Genomic DNA, 22,441 nt, shown 5'->3' on the forward strand with positions numbered 1-22,441 from the left:
CTTTAATTTAGAAATCCCTCAGTCATGTATTATAGTGTAGAGATAAGTTAACTCAATTAACCACAAAGTTGTTTGTTTTCTCTCTGTCACATTCTCTTTAGGAGAGTTTTTTTGTGACAAGTCTCTTTGATTCAGTCTTGGGTTTTCCTTGTCATCCAAGCTGTGACCAGAAGGCCTTAGGCCCCTTCCAGCTCTCCCAGCCCAACAGGGGTCTCCTCACAGCCTCCATGGTTATCCCCATCTCCACACCTTTGTTTTTCCCATTCTCCTACATCATAATGCCTTCCCTATTTCCTTCTACCTACCCAAATTCTAGTCATATTTCAAGGGTCAAATCAAACCCCACCTCTTTCATGAAGCTTTTCTTAACTTTCTTTTCTCTGACCTGACATTTTACTTAAAAGTTGAACCACACAATCCAGAATTTGATGATAAAATTCCCCGTATTCAAGCACCTAGCTCCCAAGGTTGTTATGAGCATCAAATGAAATATTTTTAAAGTGCTTAGCATAGTTCCCGGCATGTAATAGGTGTTACAAAAATGCAAATTGTTATTATTATTATTACTAAATGATTCTCTGTTTCAGAAAGTGGGCATTTTGTTACACCAACTATATTATGAGCTTTTGCAGTATAGAAACACTATCCTAGGGGTAGACACATGGCAATTTCTTGGATCAATCTTGTTGATTGAGGAAGAAATCAAGGGCCACATTGGGGGATTCTCCCTTGTCTAAGAATTCCTCTTACCCTCAGGATCATGGCATGAGCTTCTGAACTGAGTCTTAAGCTGTACTCTAATGCTCATTCCAATACAGAAGACCCATTTACTAACCCCAGATATGCCAGTGGCTTCCTTGTCTGTGCCTCAGTGTTCTCACCTTTAAAATCTACAAGATGGTATCTGCCCTATATACCCTCTATTTGGAGACATGAAAAATAAAATGAAATAATAGTTCTGAAAGTGCTTTGATGAAATGAAAAGGCATGCAAATGGCAGACACTATTACTAATATTTCATTTGTATAATATTAATATATGTGAATTGTAATATTATTGAGGAGCAGCATATCGTAAGGGAAAGAAGACTAAACTTTAGAGTCAAAAGACCTGATTTTTAGGTAAAGCACTAGCACTGTAATCATAGTTAAGTCATTTCATATCTCTGAGACTTGGTCTCCTCTCCTGTATACTTCAAGCAATAATACTTATGATACCTATTTTGTGAAGGAGTTATGAGGTACAAACTACTTTGTAAACCTTAAAGTACTAGGTAAATATGAGTTATTAATATTTTTACTCACAAAACTAACTTTATACAGTAGAAGTGCTCCTGAAAAACATGTGTACAAATAAAATATTTGTATTACAAATTATGTTTTCAATGAATAAGGGAAGGTGGCCAAAACACATAGTGTATAATCAACAAATCTCTATTGACTTTAATTAAATTGAAAGGAAACTACAATGAACATTTCTGCAAAGTGAACAATGAATTTCTGTAAAATGAATAATCCCTTTTCCCCAATTTACCTCATGTTAGAATCCACTTATTCACTGAGCATTGGTATAAAGTGGAGATCGCCACTTATGAAATGTAGATGGCACAGGGAAGTACTAAGGACAACATTAACAGGGCAGATGTGGGCTTACAGTGTGACTCCCTGGATGTCAGCATCTTTGGTCTGAAAAATGAAGCCTGTCAGTTCTCATTCTCTGACTGGTGTATAGGAGCCAAGGTTTGGGATATAGAGCTAACAATAACAGCTCATCTTTCCATAATGCTTTGAAGTCTGCAAAGCCAAAAGACCCTCAGAAAGTTTCTCAAGTTCCAAATGAGAAAACTGAGGCTCAGATAGTAATGATAAAAGTAAGATTTGAACCCAAATCTTTTCTAATGTCAAGACTAGCACCCATCCTACCTACCTCTCAATTGCCAAGTCCTGACAATGCTAAGCATACCACGGATACTGTGGCATTACCACATTGTGGCAATACCACATTGACTACTGTGGCAGTCTCTGCCCTGGTAAAATGATCAAGCTGAAGAAGTCACCAGGTTAGGCAGCTATGATAGCAGGAAACAAGGAGATGTGATTGCTCTTTATTCTGAAACAGAGGTAAAAAAAGCCAGTCTCTGACATCCGTAAGGGGGTAGAGGTGGAGTGGGGTGGGGTGGAGGGCCCTGAGTGCCAAGATAAAGGCTTGTGAGACATCCTGGCTTGAGTCCCTGCATTTCCTTTGGAGAGAGATGTAAAGAGGATGGGAGACCCTGGGCAAGTCACTTAACCCCAATTGCCTCCAAAAATAAAAATAAATAAAGAGGATGGGAAATAATCCAAGTAGAAGAAACCTATTTCCTCGTCCGTCTTGGTAGCAGTATTGGGATAATTGTCCCAAGTTCCCTGTTTCACTATGGGGTTCTGGATCTTTACTGGGGGGCAAAAAATAGGATGAGAGGTGCTAACATGTGAGATAAGAGAAACCTTGCTGGTATTTCCCTTTTCCTTTAGAAATCCAGAAGGAGATAATGGGACTCACAAAGGGTCAGATTCAGAACCCTTAGACAATGTGTCTCTACTTCCTTGGCCTTCCCACCTAGGTTGGAAGGAGACAGCCAGGTAGAAAGCATGCAGCCCAGCATGTGTCTGGGATGTGTAGATAGATGGCTCATAGCCCCTACCAAATCAAATTCCACTCAAAAATTCATTACACACTTACTCCATGTCATGCACCGTGGTAGACACCAGGGATGCCTCTTCCTCCTTCCAAAAATGGAGTCTCTCCCCTCAAGGAGTTTGCAATCTACTTTGAATTTCTGAGTTTACCAGCACCTGCCTCCTCTAAGCTATTTAGCATCTAGTCTGTCTCTTCCCAACTAGTGTCTGGGTCTGTGACTCAGTAGGGGAATGGAAGCATGTGACATTTCCCTGTTCTCCAAACCCCACAGAAGAGGATCTACCCTCTCCCTAAAGATCTGAGGAAAAAATTGAGGGCCCAGTTTCAGGCTCCCTCCAGTATCTTAGTAGAACTGACCCTGGCTGTCGATTCATTCCCCTCTCCCAAGGCTAGCTCCTAATGGATTATGACATTTGCCATACACATGCCCCTCCCCTTCCCTGTGGCACCTTCATTTCCTTAGAGAGCCTTCCGGGACAAAATAAAGCATTCAAGGACCAAAGGAGGTGATGCTGTGATGGTGGAATTTCAGGCATTGTGGTAGGCAGGTGAGGAAGAAGGCTGTTACCGAGGTTCTCTGCTCCACACCTCAGTCTCCTTAGGGGACAAGCATCTTCAAAGCTGCATTTCAACATTCCCTTGCCTGCCTGCTGGCCCGCCTCTCTCCCCACCCCACCCCCCTCAAAGTAAATCAATTTTAGGTTGAAAAGGAGAAATGAATTCTTTCAATTAGGGAGGGGAAAAAAACTCCTCATTGCTGTAAGCCGGGCTGGCTGTGCTCGCTGCGCACTGTTGGCTCGCTTCTGAGATGCAAACGGAGCTCCTGATAAATGGGAATGATTTGAATATCCTGAAAAGACTCAGCCCAGGGCCAGCTCCTGCATGGGAAGGATAAGACTGGCCGGCTCTCAGAGCTTTTCTGCCTCGGCTTTCAGCAGCAAAGTCAGGGAGCCAAGGAGGGTCCTGGAGGGTAGCTCATTCCTCTCCCCTCACACTTTATATCCTGGCCCTCCCAGGCCACAGGAAAAGAAGCTGTTTTTAGTGGAGAGGAGCCCTCTAAATGCTTCTTCAGATGGATTGGTGGCAGAGCTGGCAGGAAAGGATGGTGGGCAGGAGGGAAGGGATGTATATTGTAAGGAGCTGGCTGTAGCTTATTATAAAGTTGGGGGGGGATGTGTGGAACTTAGAAGTTTCTAAGTTACTTGATGTACATGTGTATACACACATACCCACACATGTAACCATGTGTCCCATAGCATCCATAGACACATATTACACACACATCCATATTCATATCCATTCTTGCTTATACACATAGGATTTAATAGGATCATATATACACATAGAATTTAGAGCTAGGCAGAGCCTTAAAGGTTATCTTATCCAATGCTCTCATTTTACAGTTGAATAAGAGAATCAGAGAATGAAAGTGACTTGCCCAGGGTTGCACAAGGAGGGAGCAGCCTACCTGCACCCTACTACCTACCAGCCTACCTGCACCCTACTACCTACCAGCCTACCTGCACCCTACTACCTACCAGCTTGCCAGCCTACCAACCAGGTCCTCTGACTGCAAAACCACTGCTCTTTTCACTAGACACAATGGGTCTTATAAACTACCCCCCACATACTTATATACAGGTACTCTGGAAGCACACTCACACACATGTATACATATGTGTGTATATACATACATATACACACAAGAGAAACATACATCCCCATGCTTGAACTCACAAGCACAGCATATAGACATACAAATACACATATGCATACCCTGTTGTACATCTTCCACATACAGATACACAGGTATAGATGCCCACTCAGACATTACAGATCCATACCCACATACTCATGTGCCAGCACAGTACACATGCTTTCAAACATTCTTGTCCACACACCAACTATTGTACAGGTATACAAAGACACACCCCCACCTCCTTTTTCCTCTTTTTCCTGGAAGGCAGGATCAGCTTGGCCCATAATTGGTGTACATAGCTTGTTATTATTGTTCAGTCATTTTTGAGTCATGTCTGATTCTCCATGACCCCATTTGGGGTTTTCTTGGCAAAGCTACTAGAGTGGTTTTTTTCTCCAGCACATTTTATATATGAGGAAACTGAGGTAAACAGGGCTTAGTGACTTGCCCAGGGTCAGACAACTAGTAAGTATCTGAGGTCAGATTTGAACTCAGGAAGAGGAGTCTTCCTGACGCCAGACCCAGCATTCTATGCACTGTGGCGCCACCTAGCGGTCTACATAGTATTATGTCAAAGCCCCAATATCATTTCCTATGTCCCCTTGTCTTGGCCTCTGAAATACCCATTCTTGGGGGTAAGCATTGATATTTCCAACCTCTTTAGAAATATGAACCTCACCGTCTTTCAGTCCACAGCTCCTCAGTGAGTATACTAAGGGGAATATACTATGGGTTTGTGCATTAAAAAGAGCACTGAATTTGGAATTAGAGGGCCATGGTTCAAATCCCCACTCTGCTGTTTAATACCTGTGTGACCTTGGACAACTCATTAATCCCTGGCCTGACATTTCCTGTAAAATGTATAAGGTTGGACTAGATAATCTCTAACGAAAATTCTAGTTTTACATTGTCTGGCCCTATAGCATTGTGAGAGAACACTTCCTGAAGGAGGTAGACTTTGATCCTGTGGTAAACAAAGGGAAAGCACATGGATTTGTAAGAGGATAGAAGAAGGAAGTTCAAGTTAGGACCATGCGGAATGCCCTCAGCAAAGACGTCTCCAACCTGATCTAAGAAACACAGATCATCAGACTGATGCTGCTTGCTTCCTCCTCCTCCTCTTCCTCTTTTTAGGATCAGGGGTCTCTCTAGTCATTCAATTCCATTGAACCATTAATGAAATACCTACTTCGTGCCAGGTGCTGTAGTAGGCGAGGGAATTGCAAAGACAAACAACTTCTCCTCGAATGCTTTTTCTGAGAACATCTTCAGATTCTCATTGGGCTCCGCCAGCATGCTTTGTACAGAGGCACTTGAAGCTGGAGCCTCAGATGTCGGTGGAACCGACAGCCAGATGACACAATTGAGGGGAAGGGTGGAAAGACACCCCAGGGAGAGGAGGGCGACAGCACGAGGGAAGACGTCAGAGAGGCCTCTGACCGCTATTCATTTTCCTCCCCGGGTGTCTCCATCAATAACCATCTATGGAGTGGATGGGGGAGGGTGGAAGCTGCCAGGCATGATCGTCAGGAATCAGTGGTGGGGAATGGGAGCAAGAGAGATTCTGCTTCAGGCTGGCCTGGCTCATTTCAGGAGGATAGGGCCACATGGAAGGTAGAAGGAGGAAAGGGGAGCTTATGAAGCAGCACACCCATATGAAACAAATGGAAAATATTTGTCTTCTGTGCCCTCCACCAAACCTCTGTTCTCTCTCCCTTCTCTCCATGTCTGTCTTTTTCCACCTGTTTTTTTTTGTCTTTTCCTCCACCTCTATTTCCTTCTTTCACTTTCCCCCTCTATTTTTTTCTATCTCTTCCATTGCCCCATCTCTTTGCCTCTACTATCTTCCTCCTCTCTTTTTATCTCTTTCCCTTTTTTCTCTCTCATCTCTCCTTTCTCTCTGTTTCTCAGTCTTTCCTCTCTTCCAACTCCTCCCTCTCTTCTCTCTCTCTGTTTCTGTCTGTTGACCTCTGTCCATCTCTCTTTCTCCCTCCCTTTCCTCTTCCCATTCTCTCTCCCTCCTTAGGGAAGGGAACAATGAGATTTGATGATGAGAAAAGGCTTAAATTTAATTAAATTTAGCCAGTCTTTACTGATTGTTTTCCATGAGCTTATCCCTGTCCTAGATGCTATTGAGAAAACAGAACAAAAATGGTTCTTGAGGAGCACAGTTTCTCCGGAGAGACAAGATTTGGACACATTAAAGAAGCAGACATAGCACAATGTGTGATCAAGGGCTGGATCATATGATTCGTGTTCTAAGTGCTGTGTGAGTTCAGAGAAGGGGAACTCAGAACAAAGGATCATAGGAACATAGATTTAGAGCTAGAAAGTACCTTAGAGATAGTCTAATCCAAATCCTTCATTTTACAGATAAGGAAGCTGAAGTCCATAGAGATTAAATAATTTTCACAAAGTCATGTGGGTAGTAAGCAGGTGAGTAGAGCAGGGATTTTAATTCAGATCCTTGGCTCCAAATTGGATGTTCTTTTAACACCAGGTTGCTAGAGAAGACTTTCTAGAGGAGGTGAGCCTTGAAGGGTGGCTAAGATTTAGCTACAATGAGAGAATAGGCTTCTGGTGAGCAGAAAACTTAAGTAAAAGCACTTAGACTCAAATGCCTATAGTATGCTCAGGGGAAAGCAAGGCAGTCATCCCAGCAGGAATAGATGTATAACTCCCTGACATATATGTCTTAAGATCTCTTGACCTTGTTCCTGATATTGAAAATTTTTGCTCACTGGCAGACCTATAAATGTAGGCACCATCATCTAGCTAAATTCAACTTTCCTCAGAATTACCCTAGCCAGGGTCTGTTCTATGTATCAAGTAAGTCTTCGCTCTGTCACAATGACTAAAATCACACAATTAGAGAGTCAGGGAGCCATTCTTTTGGGTTAAGGCTTTGTCTCTAGTTAAAAGGCAAACACACCTTGAAAGGGTAGCTATTAAGTCACTAACACTTGAGTATAAATGGATTTATCAGATTATTTTGCTCTCTATTAAGAATAGCTTGGAAACTAGATATCTAGGCAGGAGAAGGAACGAGAAGGGAGGTGGGAGAAAGGAGCTAGAGACAAAGTGTCTAACCACCAAGCAGAGCCTTGCTGTCAAGTCCTCTCCTCTCTTCCTCATGGGAAGCAGAGAGATGGGCATTCATGGACACATTGTCATTCTGTGTCACCACAAGAGGGCACTGCTGTTCCCACCTCATGGTCAGAGCATAAACTGGGAGGTGGGAGAGATCTCTGGGCTCATGAACTGGGATCAGCAAATCTAGTGTGGATGTCTGCATGTGAAGTCTTGTGTGTGTACATGTAAGCAAGCATGGGTGTATCCGTCAGCGCAGCTGTGGGTTCAAAGAGGAGTACACACTCTGAGGGGTCGGGGTGGGGAAGCTCTCTAAGTCCTTCAGGCATATAGATTGCAGTAGCAGCTTTTTAGGCAGGAAGGAGAGAGACAAAGGCAGGAAAGTGAGACTTTCAGAGAGAGGAGACACCGAGAGGAAGAAGAAGTACAAGGAGAGGGGGGAGAGGAGACATGCAGGGAGAGAAAAGTTGGAGAAGAGATTGAAAGATAATGAAGAGGGATGAAGGATGCAGAGAGATGGGATATAGTGAAGGAGACACAGATATGAGAAATGAATGAAGAGAGGGATGAGAATTTGAGGAAAGGCTCAGGAAAGGGGGGAAAGAGAGAAGGAGAGAGGTGAGAGGGATGGACAGTGTAGAGAGGGGCTGTGAGAAAGAGGGAAACTTGGGGAAACATAGAGAAAGGCAATGATGATAGAGAGGAACTGAGAGGAGAGATGGAGGAAGAGGAGAGAGACTGTGGTGGTGAGATGGGGAAAGGGAATAGGGGCAGAGAGAGGAGAGATGCAAAGAGGAAATGGGGAAGAATGTTCAGGGGACTGCCTTGAGCTCTGTGGCAGAAAGACCCAGCCCTCATATAGCGAGTGTCCAATCCTCTGGGGGCCAGCTGCCATCACTGACCCTTTCCTCCTTTTCGTTTCCCAGGCTGTGCCTTCCTTACATACTGCGAGCGGGAGTCAGCCCTGAAGGCCCAGAGTGCACTGCACGAACAGAAGACATTGCCCGGGGTGAGTCCATCCTCTGCATCACCAACTTGAGTTCTCTCCTATTTCCCTTGGGAACTGGGGAAGGAAAAGGGATGGTGGGTATGCACAGATACCTAGGACTGTGGACTCAAGGTAGTGTTGCTGACCTGTTTGGCCATCTCTCATGACTGTCAGTGGAGAGCAGACAAAAGGCAAAGCCAGAGCTGAGGGTGTGACATCCTTATCTAATCAATTTCTCTTCCCTGAGCAAAGGATGGTGGCAGTATTCAGGACACTCTCTCAACTTCTCCCCAAGACATAAACCCATTCCACATGATAGATCAGTCTGACATCCTGTTCTAACACACAAGATGTCAGTACAAACAGGAAGGCTTGTGGGATATGACAGAATGGAGGGGTGAAAGCAGATGAAAGTAAGATGAACCAGTGGAGTTTCACCCAGAACTAAGGATAAGTGCTTTGTTATTCAGGAAGACCTGGGGTAAGAGGTGGGGAGAGTGACCTTGGAAGAACATATACTTCTGCTTACAACTCTGTATGTCCCTCCCACTTTCCATACTCTCTGGGTTGAAGATAACTGTCAGAGCATTTCATCTGTCACCCTAAACAGATCTGATAGAAGTGAGGCTCCATTCATGGAGCCATGGGATAGCATGGAAGACCTGTTTTCTTGTGGCCATGAAAGAATCGCATATATGCTTCTTTATCCCTTCTCAGCTCTGACTTGAGAGAGGTTAGGGGAAAGAAAGACGAAGATATCATCTGCTGATGGGACTAGAAGTCTAATGGGTGAAGGAAATGCTTAACAAAAGGGAGCCTAGAGTCCAGTGGCTTTTTAATGAAATTGGCCTCTTCAAAGGCCAGCCAAGAAGAGGTTTCCTTGATCCCAGGGCAGACGCCAAACATTCTCTGAGCTCCTTTGCAGGGGTGTGAGATCACCTAGGTTTATTTAAGGAGCCAAACATTGTCTTTGATAAACTATCATGCTCTGATCCTGTTTTATAGCTTCTCTGAGTGGGAGGAGGAAATTATTTATGACCCCCCTAACTGGGTGTGATATCAACCACTGCTATTATCTAGGCGAGTTCATCATCATAAAGTAAGAAGCATTCTTCAGGTCAAGGGTCCAAGTTTTCTCTCCGAGTGCTCAGTGACAGGGATATATATATGGTTCTCTCTGTATCTAAAGATCGATGGATAAATGTGTATGCACATTCACATATATCTAATGTATATATGACATGTACACATGTCACATACATACCTCTCTGAGGCACGTATGTGCTACATGCATGAGGACTTGTGTATGGCTCTATGAATAGCTCAAACACAAAGAGGTGCAAGTGAATATAAACTTGTGTATATAGATAAATACATAAGCTCACATTCCCTTGCCCCGATGGCAAACAGTGAAAGGGAGGAGGCAAGAGCACCATTAACAAGGGTGGGAGGGGTTAGGAGGAGGATGCAGCACAGCTAGAAGACCTTTGAATCAAAGATCAGTTGGTTTGGCTTTGGGGGGTATTTTTTTATTTCTGAATTATACAGTGTCTGCCCTCACATTACCACAGCCTTCCTATTTGTTATTGCCAAGCACGGGCTGAGTCATTTTAATAATATGCACATGGATGCAAATGTATGGAAATGATACGCCACGCAGATTCTGTGCGAAGCCTGGGCTCAGGCATGGTGGCCGTGTATGGTTGTGTGTTTTAGTGGAGTGGCTCCTAGCACATATTTTACAGTAATTACTTTCTGGATGTGCTCTGTGAGGTGACAGAAATATGTTCTACCTCATCCCATGTTATATGTGAAACGTAAAGCCATATTGTGAGATAATCAAAAGACTTCTGAGAAGGTATGTGTTGATTAATAAAGTGTTTATGGTACTTTGTTTTGGGGAAAATTGTGATAGATATTTTGCAGCAACCAGAACGGAATTGAAAATATCACATTGTTATGGGAGCCCCTTCATCAGCCTGCGGGAGATTGCTGGAGAGTTTCAAGATTGCTAAAACCAGGGAATCAGACGGGGATAAGAGAGGAGAGGCGAAGAGATGTGAAGAGGAGGAAATTCAGGAAGGTGGAGGAGTGGAGGAGGGGGATTGCTGTGAGGAGTCCAGTAGTGAGGAGAGGGGGTGGGGCAAGACTCAGTCCTAAGTGTTGATTGTTCAGGATCCAACATTAACTTGTGGTTGTTTATTTTACATATAATAGAATAGCTGAATGATGGAGTGTATTAGTTCTTTAATAATTTATAGAAATACTTTGATGTTGCAGTAATTACATTAAAGGTCACATATCAAAGGTAATTTGGGTGAGCAGCTGTGATGGTTTCTCAGAAGCAATCAATATCACTGTCCGTGGTGCTGATTTCACCAAGGGGCCTGCCAGATTAAAGAAGGCTTATTACCAGGCAGAAAGGCCCAGGGGAAATCAAGAACACACTGGAGCGACGCACTATCCTCTTTTTCCACCGATAATTAACACTGTTCACCATAATCTGTGCTAATCCTTCATACTGGGAAATCCACTGGCATTTTCCAACATCACAAAGACAAGTTGGGCAAGTTTGGGGAAAAGCAAAGAAAGGAATGTCTGTGTGTGTGTGTGTGTCTGTTTGGAGGTGGGGGCAGATGAGGAAGGACAGAGGCTGGGGCTGGGGGAAAATCAGAGATGCTAGATATTATTCGGGGTAGCAGGGTAATGAATAAATAGGAAAAACGTTGTGATTGCAGTTTGCCGTTCCTAGAGAATGCTGCCCCCACAGACTCACCCAGGTGCAAGCAAGAAAAATTAATTTAAAAAAATACTGCTTTAACGTAGAGTCATTCTGATTACAGACTGTTATTATGATTATTGTTAATCTATCTCCCTCCTATGAGGCTTAGGTTAAGGGACAATGCTAGGTTATGCCAGATAAGGGGCCTGATTGCCAGGTAATCCGTGTTCCTGCCAGCTGAGTCGAGGGTCACATTGACTGGCATGGTTGGGGGTGGTGGGATAGGCCACTTATTTGGGGCAACCACCCCTGAATGCCCCAGCCGGACCCTTTTTTATGAGACTCAGGGGAATAAATGTGAAAATAAGAACCTGGAAAACTGGTAACCTCAGCGATTTAGGCTTTTTTCCAGACTTCAAAATCCATTAAAATCAATCCATTAAAATCAGCCTTACACCTCCCTACTGAGGGGAGGGAGGGGAAGAAAGGGGGGAGGAAAAGAGAAGGGGAAAGGATAGTACTAACAGCAGATTCTGTTTCTCAGCAAGTTACTGAATTGGCATCTCGCCTCTAATAGGAACAAAATCTGTTGCATTTCTACCACACACACTCACGCCACCAAAGAAATAAAACATGTAACACTGTGTCCCACCCACCCTCAGTTAGATACAGAGAAAGGAAGGTGGTATTTCTCTCTGGGAGACTGAAAATACTGAAAGAAGACGTGTGCAGGGCTGTTCTTGAAAATGGGGGCAGGTGCAGATATTACAGGCACATCAGTGGGAACAACCCTTACCAAAAGCTGCATGCCAGCTGAGAGAGTCATTTCTATGCCAGGGTCACAAATGGATTATGATTTCAGAGCCAGAAATGATTTGGGAAGAATGGGATTACCAAACCATGAAGCTTCATCAGAGCCTTTCCTTTGAACACAACCTTTTGCCCACATCCATGCAGGGTTACTCTACTTTGTCTCCTCTCCCTCTGCTCCTCCCTACTCTGCCATCCTCTTGTATTTACAAAGTTAGCACTACCTCACATATGCAGTTCACAGTTCAAACTAGGGCAAGTTTTCAGTCAGTCAAGAAATCAACAAATATTTTTCGAATACTTATTATGTGCAAAGTGTTTGGGTAGTTACAAAGAAGACTTGTTCAGGTTTTGTCCTCAGGAACCTACAGTTTAGTTGGGAAGGCATAAGAAGCATGAACAGATGACTAATAGTACAAAGCAGTATGTTCTAAGTGCCAAATGAATGGAATAAATGTACCAGGCAAAGACAATAGAGTACTGAGTCAGGAAAACCTGGTTTCGAAGCTCACCATTCATACTTACTATGTGATCATTGGCAAATTATTAAGCTGTTCTGAGTCTCAGTTTCCTCAGTTATAAAATTAAGGTTTAACACCTAAGGTTTAACTTACCTCAAAATGCAGTTGTGAGGTTCTAATGAGATACTTGCAAAAGTCTTTGTCAAACCTTTAAAGCTCTATAGAAATATCTATTATTAGTACATTATTATTACTAATAATAGATGTCATAGGAAAGCAAAAGAGGTAAGGTCCAGCTACATTAGGCTGAAAAGGCAACATAAAAGAGGTTGAATTTTAGCTTAACCTTAAGGGATTTCAATAGGTAGAGAAAAATAGGGAACAATATTGCAGCACAGGGAATAGGATCAGAAATGGGGAGAGGGCTTCTATGTAAAGGAAGGATTGGGTTTGTTTTTGCTCAAATTCAAAAAAGGGTCTACTGGACGGGTGTTATTAATTTTCCTGTCTTTAGAGGTCTTCAGGCAGAAAGACACTATTTATCCAAGGTACTATTGGTGGCATTCCTATTTTGGACTAGGTGCTATTAAATGATAACAACAGCAACAATAATAACTACTCACATTTTTATATCATGTTAAGGTATAGGTGGCATTTTATTCAAAACTACCCTATGAGAATGAATGTGTAATATTATCCCCATTTTTGAGATGAGAAAACTAAGGCTAACATAGGTTAAATAATTTACTCATTCTAGTACAGTGGCAGAGCTCTAGGGTTCAAATGCAGGTCTCCTTATTACAAACTCTGAGCTTTCTCCACTACTTCATTCTGCCTCCATTCTGTCACCATGCCACTTTCTAGTTCTAGGATTCTATTGGTTTCCAAAGCTAGCTTAAGTGAAGTTTGGGGGGTTAGAGGGATCAGTTGGGAACATTAAGTTGAAAAGGTCATTTAGGGATAACTTGTCAAAGGTCTTGAATTTCAAGTTAGGTAAGAGTAGAAGAAATCTATTAATTAAAATAGCCCCACTACATGCTTCTCCTGTCTTTTGGATTTTGAAAGAAATCATCCTCCCAGGAGAACATGTCTGTTTCCAAATTAAAAACTGAGGACCCCAAAGGAGCAGACCAGATGTGAGGAAAGAGCAGATGCTTGCAGCCTGGGCCCCCAGTGTGAGCCTGGCAATGGAATGGAGTTAGCAGCCAAAGCTCTGGGCAGCCAATTGCTCTGCAAGGAAAAGGCAGCCTTCCTCAGTCTTCCTCTCCTTCTGCCCAGGAGATCAAAGGTTTTGGAGTGTCTCTGGGGAAGGGGAAAAGAGGAGTGGTGTTCCACTTAGTAAAGGCCTCCCACAGTTTGATAGTGCAGCCTGGCAGCTCACTGGGCTCCGGGGGAGAGGGAGCTTCTATCTGCTTGGTAAACATTAAAGTTCCGATTCACTAGTTAAAGATTGGCTTTTGTGTCCTCACTCTGGCAACCTCTGGAATACAAAGCAAACTAACACTCCCTCTCTGTCTTCCTCAACCCCCTCATGTCAGCAGCAACTGACATGGACCATCCCTGCCACTCATCCCCCCTGAATCAGGTCCTTTGTGACTTTAAAAGGGTCATTTCCATGGAAATGCCATGTGGTCTTCTCTGAGCTTGGGGGGAGGGGAGACGGGAGAGAGAGTGCACAGAAGTTAACATGGTGAAAATACACAATCATATTTTTTAAAAAAACACTTTCTCTTCCTCCTTCCCTTCCTCTCTCCTTTCTGTCTCCCCTTCTATACATTCTCCTGTCTATTCCCTTCTCTCTACTTTCCTCATTGTACTCCTCTCCCCCTTTCCTTTCTTGTCTCCTCCTTTTCTCCTCTTCTCACTTGCATTCTTTTCCTATGTTCTTTTATTTTCTCTCCTCTTTTCCCATTCCTTTTCTCTCTTCTTTTTCTTTTTCTCACTCTACAATTTCTTCCTTTCATCTCTTCCATTTGCAACCCTTCCCTTTCTTCTTTTTTCTCCCTCTTTTTCTCCTCCCCATTCCTGCCTTTACCTTGACACCCAAAGGACACTCCAAGCTCTTCATGGGCTTTATGTGTTATTCAATGACAACTTCTTTCTCTCTGACAGTCCTGCCATTGGAGGATCAATCTAATTTTATGTACAACTGTAAAGATGAATGATAAGTAGAAAGGATCCAGGTAAGTACAAGATGAATAAATTATAAAGGGCAAATGATGACAAGACGGGGGTCCCTGGAGACAGTGATATGATAACAGAAACTAAAGACGAATTTATGATGGATGTAGTTAGCATGTACTGAGGCTGTTAATTCTTCAGGGTAGTTTTACAACTACTTGTGATTGGAGCAATCAAAGTATTTCATTTTAAAGAGAAACAGTGGATTTCCACTCATCTGCTCTGTGCATCTCTATGGATGGCTTTGTTGTTATGCATTGCCTGGGTCCCTCAGCATCTCTGTCTTCCTTCCCACCCTCTGAAGGCCTGTAACCTGCTTCTCACTTCCAAACTCTGGAGCACTGAGTAGGCAGTGAGGAAGTGATGCTTTGGTGCAGCACAAGTGGCCAACCGTGCTCCTCTCTCGTAAATTTCTGCTTTCCTGATCCTGCTGCTCTTCCCTTTGGAGGACAGAGGACATGCTTGGTTATGATGGAAAGTTAAGACTGTTCTGTTCATGAATTTAGAGTCAGAAGAGTGAAAGAAATCATCTTGTCCTAGCCTCTTATTTTACAGATGAGGAAACTGAGGTAAAGAGAGGGTTAATAGCTTGTCCAGGGTCATGTGGGTAGTGACAGAGTTGGCAGTTGAATCCAAGTCTTTTGACTTCTGATACAGTATTTTTCTCATCATTCTGAGCCCTTGAGTCATGAGCAATGTTTCCATCAATATATCTTCCCCATCCCTTCATAGTTTCTTTTTAATTTAAGAAATAATATCAATGATATAGTGCTTTATGGTTCTGACCCACTTTACAATTATTATTTCATTTAGCATTTTATTTTATTCTTACAATGATCCTGGATGGTAGGGGCTATTATTATCTTTATTTTTACAGTTGAGGCATCTGAGGCAGAGATTGAGTGACTTACCCAGGGTCACACAGCCAGTAAATATCAGAGGCTGGATTTAAACTCAGGACTTCCTAACTCCAAGCCCAACATGCTATCCACTGCAACACCTAACTTCCTCCACCAAACCTTTTGATTCTCTTGAAAATTAAAAGTCTATCCACCAGTCATGCTGTAGCTAAGAGTCTATAGCTGCAGGAAAAGGATAGACAAAGATGAAGCAGTTGGATAAGAACCTATTGTAGGGTGTGTTGTCCTTAATGGAGGAAAATATACCTCCCCATCAGATCGACTCCTAAAACAATGCTAGTCCAAATCCTCTGTCATGTGAGAGAAGAAGAAACTATATTCATTTAGTCCCTTCAAATCAAACATTAGGGCATTAGTGCAAGTGTTCCTTTGTCCCTTCAGAAGCCCTCAGTCAGCAAGTATTCACAAATGTCTACCATGCCCAGCTCTAGGTTAGGGTTTTTCCTTCTATCAGGGAGTTCACAGTCTGGTTTACCCACCCACATGAAACAGAAAACAACAAAGTATAGTACACAATCCAGGGTGAGAAGGTACAGTTTATACTCTGAGTTATGGAGGAGGTCAGAGAAGAAGGAGAGTGGTGTGGGTGGAAGTGGTCAGAGAAGGCCTCATGAAGAAAGTAGCAGATTAAGCTCAGCTCTCAAGGTCAGAAAGGAGTCTGAAGGGCAGAGCTGGGAGAAGGTGTAGAAGGAATGACATTCCATGCATGGGGAAATCTTATAGGCAAAAGTTCAGAGGCTACAAATGAATGTGGCATGGGCAGAAGACAATGAAAAGTGAGATTTACTTGTACATATTGGAGAATAGTTGAAAAAAAAGTTAGAAAGATAGATTGAGGGTAGATTCCAGAAGACTGGTCAGAGGATCCTAAAAGGCTGTAACTGTTAATGTTCAGCATTCAGAGAGGTCACAAGCTTGACTCCTGTTCAGCCAGTGTGTCAATCTATAGCTTTCATTGCTTCTACTGCCCTCCTGAAGCCTCAGTTTTTCCTTCTGTAAAATGAGATCTAACTATGCTCACTGTGTGCCTCAATAATTGCATATAATGGGTTCTGCTCATAATTCCCAACTTTCTCGTCCATGGAACAGTAGAGTGTTAAAGTGGACTTTGTTTGGTCCCCACTCTGGAGCTGACTTTCTCTGTGCACCTAGGGGTATCATTGTTCCTCTCTAAACCTCAACATCCTTTCAGGATAATTGCAATAACACTACATGAAAAGTAGTATAAAAGACATCACCAAGGAAAAATGTGACTGGGAAAGGAAAAGTCAGGCAACTGTGCAATGAAAACAGATAGATAGCCTGAGTGAGGCACCAGTAACCTGGATATGTTCCTCTTTGGAGCATTTATGGAAAGACATGAATAAGAATCAAAGGGTGAGTGAGTATGGTGGAAATATAGAGATCTGCACCAGTGGAAGAATGAAATCCCAGTTCAAATGGCTCTTCTGCCCTTCTCTGCTCTCTCCTACCTTGCCTACCTCACAGAGTCTTGGTGAGGTCTCAATGGCCTCAGTTTCACTGCTGGCAAAATGCTAGGGGCTAAATAAGTGCTCTCTCAGGTGATTTCTTTCTCTGTCTTTCTGTGTCAGCAAAAACTTTGTAGACTGTAAAACATTAAATTAACATAAGGGATCTGGAGCAGGGATAACTGGTGATGATAAGAAACAGTGTTTTTCTTTTCCTTTTTCTTTTTTTTCTTTTGTTTCTAAGCACTTGTGTTTCAAGAAGAAAGGCCTGAGGGTGCACGAGTGCAAAGCCTTCTCTTTCTCTTTACATTTGTTTCTGTAAGGGTCCAAGGTGGAGTAATCAGTCATTCTCTTGGGAGGAGTATTCCCCACTTTTGACCACTAAGGGGCTTCAGGGAGCACCTGGAGACATCTGTGGTTTCTAGGGAGTGGTCAAGAAAAGGGAATGCAACTTTCCATCTGATTAAGTACTTACTAACTACCCACTGGGGTAGCTGGGTGGTATAATGGATAGAGTTCCAGGCCTGAAATCAGGAAGACTCATCTTCCTGAGTTCAAATCTGGCCTCAGACACTCACTAGCTGTGTGACCCTGGGCAAGTCACTTAATCTTGTTTGCCTCAGTTTCCTAATCTGTGAAATGAGCTGGAGAAAAAAAATAGTAAACCACTCCAATATCTTTGCCAAAACTCCAAAGGAAGTCACAAAGAGTTGAACAAAATCAAATAACAAAAACACCTACTATGTGCTAAATTCTGTGCTGTCAGGGTTTCTGTCCTCAAGGCCAAAGTCTAAGCCTGTAAGGAGTGACCAAATTAAACCACAGTTTACTCATTAGCCATGTGACCCTAGGCAAATATTTTCCCCCTGGGCCTCATGTTTGGTTTGTTTTTTTGTTGTTGTTCTTTTTTTGTAAAATGAGGAATTTGGACTAAATTATGTCTGAGGTTCCTCTCAACTCTAATAATCTCTGATTCTCAGAAATATTCAGGTAATTAAAGAAAATTACAAGAGAGTAATAAGTGTCTATCTATAAATAACACCAAAATTCAGAGAAAAACAAGATCTGAATAACAATGTGCTGCATAATAGTAAAGGAAGACTTCGTGGAGGAAGCACGATTTAGCTTTTCACCAGGCAGAGAGGAAGGGGATAGGGCATTCTAGATTGGGGGTATCAGGAACAAAGATTCAGAGATAGAAATAAAAATAGAATGTTTGGGGAACAATGAAAAGAATGGTCTGACTTGGGCAGAGTGCATACACTGGGGAGCAAGCAGCAGAAAGCCAAGTTTGATGTGATGAGATTTTAGAAAGCCTTGAATGCCAGGCTAATTTTACAGAGCACAAAGCCGGTGGAGGAAAATGACAGCAACTCTCCTATCTGTATTTCCTCCCTCATCAGGATGAAATCTAGCTAACACAGCATGCCCATGACATAGGTACATAGTAGGCTATCATTGGCTTTATGAATTCTTAGAGGGAGGGGCTCAGTTGAGTGAAGGTAGATAGTGAGATGATCCCTGACCATGCCTGTTGAGGACAGAGCAGGACAAGTATCAAACAAGCAGACACAAGTCTGAAGAGGGAAGTAAAACCACTTAAAAGACCCAAGACAATGTCTGTTCCTGAGAACTTGGGATCAGAGGATCCTGGGTCCAGACCTGGAAGGGACCTTCAAGACCGTCTAATCTGACCCCCACATTTCACAGATGGGGAAACTGAAACTCAGAGATCAGATGATTTACCCAAGATCACACTGGTAGTAAGTGGCTGAAAGATTAAACAAAAATCCCTTTGACTCCAGATTCAGCCGTTCTTTTACTAACACTAGAATTCTCTGATTCGCCACTTAGAGACATAGTGACATTGGCTAAGTCACATCACCCTCTCTGAGCCTCAGGCTCCTCATCTGTAGAATGGGAAGGATAGACTAGATCCTTGGTGTCGAACTCAAATAGAAACAGGGGCCACTCAACTATTTATGTGGATCCCTGAGGATAACATTAACATTCTCTATATTTTATTATATTTATATGTTAAATATTTCCCAATTACATTTTAATCTGGTTTGGGATATACCCCCAAAGGACTGTGTATTTGACCCCTCTAGGCCAGATGATCTTTAAGGTTCCTTGACACTCTAACCTTTTATGATTCTAAAAGGAAATTAAATGTCCCAGGATTATTAGTGTGTTGGTGGTGGAATTGGTTGTTTGTTGTTATTATTGTTGTTATTGTGGCTTCTGTTTTAGGAGTGTGTGTGTGTGTGTGTGTGTGTGTGTGTGTGTGTGTTTAAAAGGATGAAGGCAAAGGAAAAAAAAAGAAACAGTTTTGGTCAAAATAAAGCCAAGTTGAATGAGTCCCAGACAGCTTGAAAAAACAGGACTGTTTTCAAGAAGACAGAGGTCCCTGCCCTAGATGCACCACTTGGGTTTGATGGGATTCTAATCTGATTACCAGAGTCTCTGTAGTGCTTGCAAGCTTGCAACTGGCCACAGTCCTGGCAGTAACTCTCCTGAGGGTTAGAGAGCAGTGGTGGTAGAGAGGGAGACAAGAATTAGCATTACATGATCCCTGGCATCCACATCGAATGGGAGTAGAGGTCAGGTGGGGGCTTGTTAACACCTCCACTTTAGGAGATGGGAGTCTGGGAAGGGAGCCCAGTTCTGGGACAGAAAGAAGGGGGAATTCAACGAGCTTAACCAAGGGGTATTAGGACCTGCAGTGTACTGAGCACTGAGCTAGTAGGCCCTGAGGCATGGCAAGATTCTAAGCCTCATGGAGTTTAGGATTGGATGCTCTGTAAGACATTGGCTTCTCTGACCACCAAGATCTCAACTGGACTCATCCTTCAAGGTCCATTTCAACTACCTCCTCCTTCCCTGACATGCTGTCTGAGAGAGACAGAGACAGAGAGAGAAAGAGAGACAGAGAAAGAGACAGAGACAGAGAGAGAAAAAGAGATAGAGAGACAGAGAAAGAGAGACAGAGATAATAGAAATACATAGAGGTAGCAATAGATATATTTTATATTTATATCTATGTAACACATGTATGTGTCTATGTAGACATGTATATATCAACATGCATTGTGTATGCATGGGTACAATCAGGGTCGCACAGCTGGTATGTGTATATAAGATCACAGGATCATAGATTTAAGGCTAGAAAGGACTTTAGAAAACATCTAGTTCATCCCCTTCATTTTTTTTTTGCTTTTTTTTTGGGGGGGGGGGAGGCAATTGGGGTTAAGTGACTTGCCCAAAGTCACATGGCTAATTTTTGTGTTGTGTCTGAGGATGGATTTGAGCTCAGGTGCTCCTGACTCCAGGGCCAGTGCTCTATTCACTGCATCCCCTTCATTTTACAGATGAGGAAACTGAGAACTTAATAAATCCTCATTGAATTGAATTGAATTGAACTCTCTAAACTAGTCATAAACTGACTGATAACAGACCTAATGGCATTAGTGATCATGCCCTCTCAAGACGGGCATCTCTTTTCAGACAGAATCCTGGCAGCCCTTCCACAGTCTCTTCCTGTAGGTACCAGTCCTATTTTCTTGCCCAGCTGCCCCTGCACAGAGCTCAACCCCCCTCTTATTCCAGGGAAGAACCAGGAGCTATGACTCTGCTACATTTGCCTACTCCACCCAGATGAGTGAGTCATCAATGCATCAAGGAACTCATCAGGGAAATCCAAGGAACTATACTCAGACTTTGCTTGATCTACATTCATACACTGCCCCCCAAAGCATAGAAGAGAATCTGCATGGTGTAATGGCATGAGTAGAGGACCTGGGTTGGGATCCCCTTTCTGACACAAGCCAGACGACCACGCAAAAGTCACGTGGTTTCTCTTTCCTTGTTTGTAAAATGGGGGTGATAATTACAGTGGCTATCTCACAGGGCTGTTGTGCAGAAATTGCCATGTACACTTTTAAAACCATATATGTCTATGAATCATCACAAAAGGGAACGGATTAAACCACCTCTAAGATCCTATTCAGATCTAACGTCCTATGGTTATTGTTATTTGAAACCTTGCTATATGGGATAGACAGCTGAATGTCCTTTCCAAAAATAAGACAGTTTTTCACCTGACAGGGTTGGTTTAGCTGTGGCCCTAAAGAGATGGCAGAGAGGGTGGGAATGAATAAAATGACCTGGGTCCTCCAGGCCTTTCATGCTGTTTCTGCATAGAACAGGGATTGTTAACCTGAGGTCCAGTCATAGATTTCCAAGGGTCTATGAAGTTGAATGGGAATATATATATATATATATATGTGTATATGTGTGTGTGTGTGTGTGTGTGTGTATACTTGAAATTTAACCTTTCTATGAATATGGTCAACAAACATTATTCTGTAAGGGGATCCATAGGTTTCACCAGATTGTTAAGGGAGTCCATGACACACCAAAAAAGCCCCTGGTGAATGTATCTTTTAGCCCCTTGCCTTTCCCTAAATTTCCATACTTATGGGAAAACAATAGGTTGGTGTTATTCTGCCCATTTCACAAATGAGGAACCTACCATTCAGAGAGGTTAAGTACTTTGCATAGGGTCACACAGCCAGTTAATGGAAGGTCCAGGGCTAGTAGCTAGGTTTTCCATCTTCTAATATAGCATTCTTTCCTGTATTCCAATACTACCCCCTCTTAGGATACCCTAAGATTCCTCAAGGGTATGGACTGGGCCTTTGACCCCTCCTTCATTCCCCACAGCACCTATTTCGGTGCCAAGAACATAGTACACACTCAATAAATACTTGATGGATTGATTAAGGTAAGCCAGGGCCTGGCTTTCCATGAGGGGCTCTCTGGTGGCAGATTACTGCTGTCTCCTACCCACATGGGCTGGAGTAAGCCAATGTGTACCATCTTCCTCTCTCTTTATTAAACTATTTATCTGGGGGAACTTAATATTTTCTTTTAGGATAAACTAGAGATAATACGATGTGCTTGTTTTAATTTGCGAGGTTAACTGATCTAATTATCTGTGTGTGTTTATTTAAATCCTTTTGCACAGGGCCGGCTGCAGGTGTCTGCTTTGAATTCTGCCAACAGGAAATCTCTTAAAATGAGCTGATCTGTCTCAGCAGGTCTTCTGGTATAAGGGATTTTCTAATAATGCATGAATTTATTAACAGCCAAAGATAAATAGAGGATTTATTTACATTAAACAAATTCGTAAGAAACTATCTTTGTGCAGGTACACAACCCCCCCCCCCCAATTCTATATAGTTAGCTATCTTATATAACTGAAATTAAGGGAAAACTTTGAGACAGCAATGATGAGAATTCAAGTCCCAAAGAACTTCTCAGCACCACTGCTACAAGATAAAAGAGACCTGAATTGGAAGCACATTACTTGAAAAAGATCTGGAGTTTTCAGTTGACCCCAAGCCCAGTATGAGTCAAG

The 22,441-nt window shown here is 42.7% G+C and overlaps 1 protein-coding gene across 10 annotated transcripts in view; it reads left to right on the forward strand.

Moving 5' to 3' along the window:
• Nucleotides 1–22,441, forward strand: part of CELF4 (CUGBP Elav-like family member 4) — a 599,657-nt gene that overhangs the window by 144,107 nt on the left and 433,109 nt on the right. For all 10 annotated transcript variants that reach the window (XM_069075666.1, XM_069075661.1, XM_069075613.1 and 7 more), the window contains exon 2: nt 8,395–8,477. In XM_069075666.1, the coding sequence (XP_068931767.1) occupies nt 8,395–8,477 (83 nt within the window). The remainder of the gene's footprint in view (nt 1–8,394; nt 8,478–22,441) is intronic.

This window comes from Petaurus breviceps, unplaced genomic scaffold (assembly GCF_028583685.1).
Source record: "Petaurus breviceps papuanus isolate PSGF00001 unplaced genomic scaffold, PetGlider_PUasm1.0 151, whole genome shotgun sequence".
NCBI classification, from domain to species: Eukaryota; Metazoa; Chordata; class Mammalia; order Diprotodontia; family Petauridae; genus Petaurus; species Petaurus breviceps.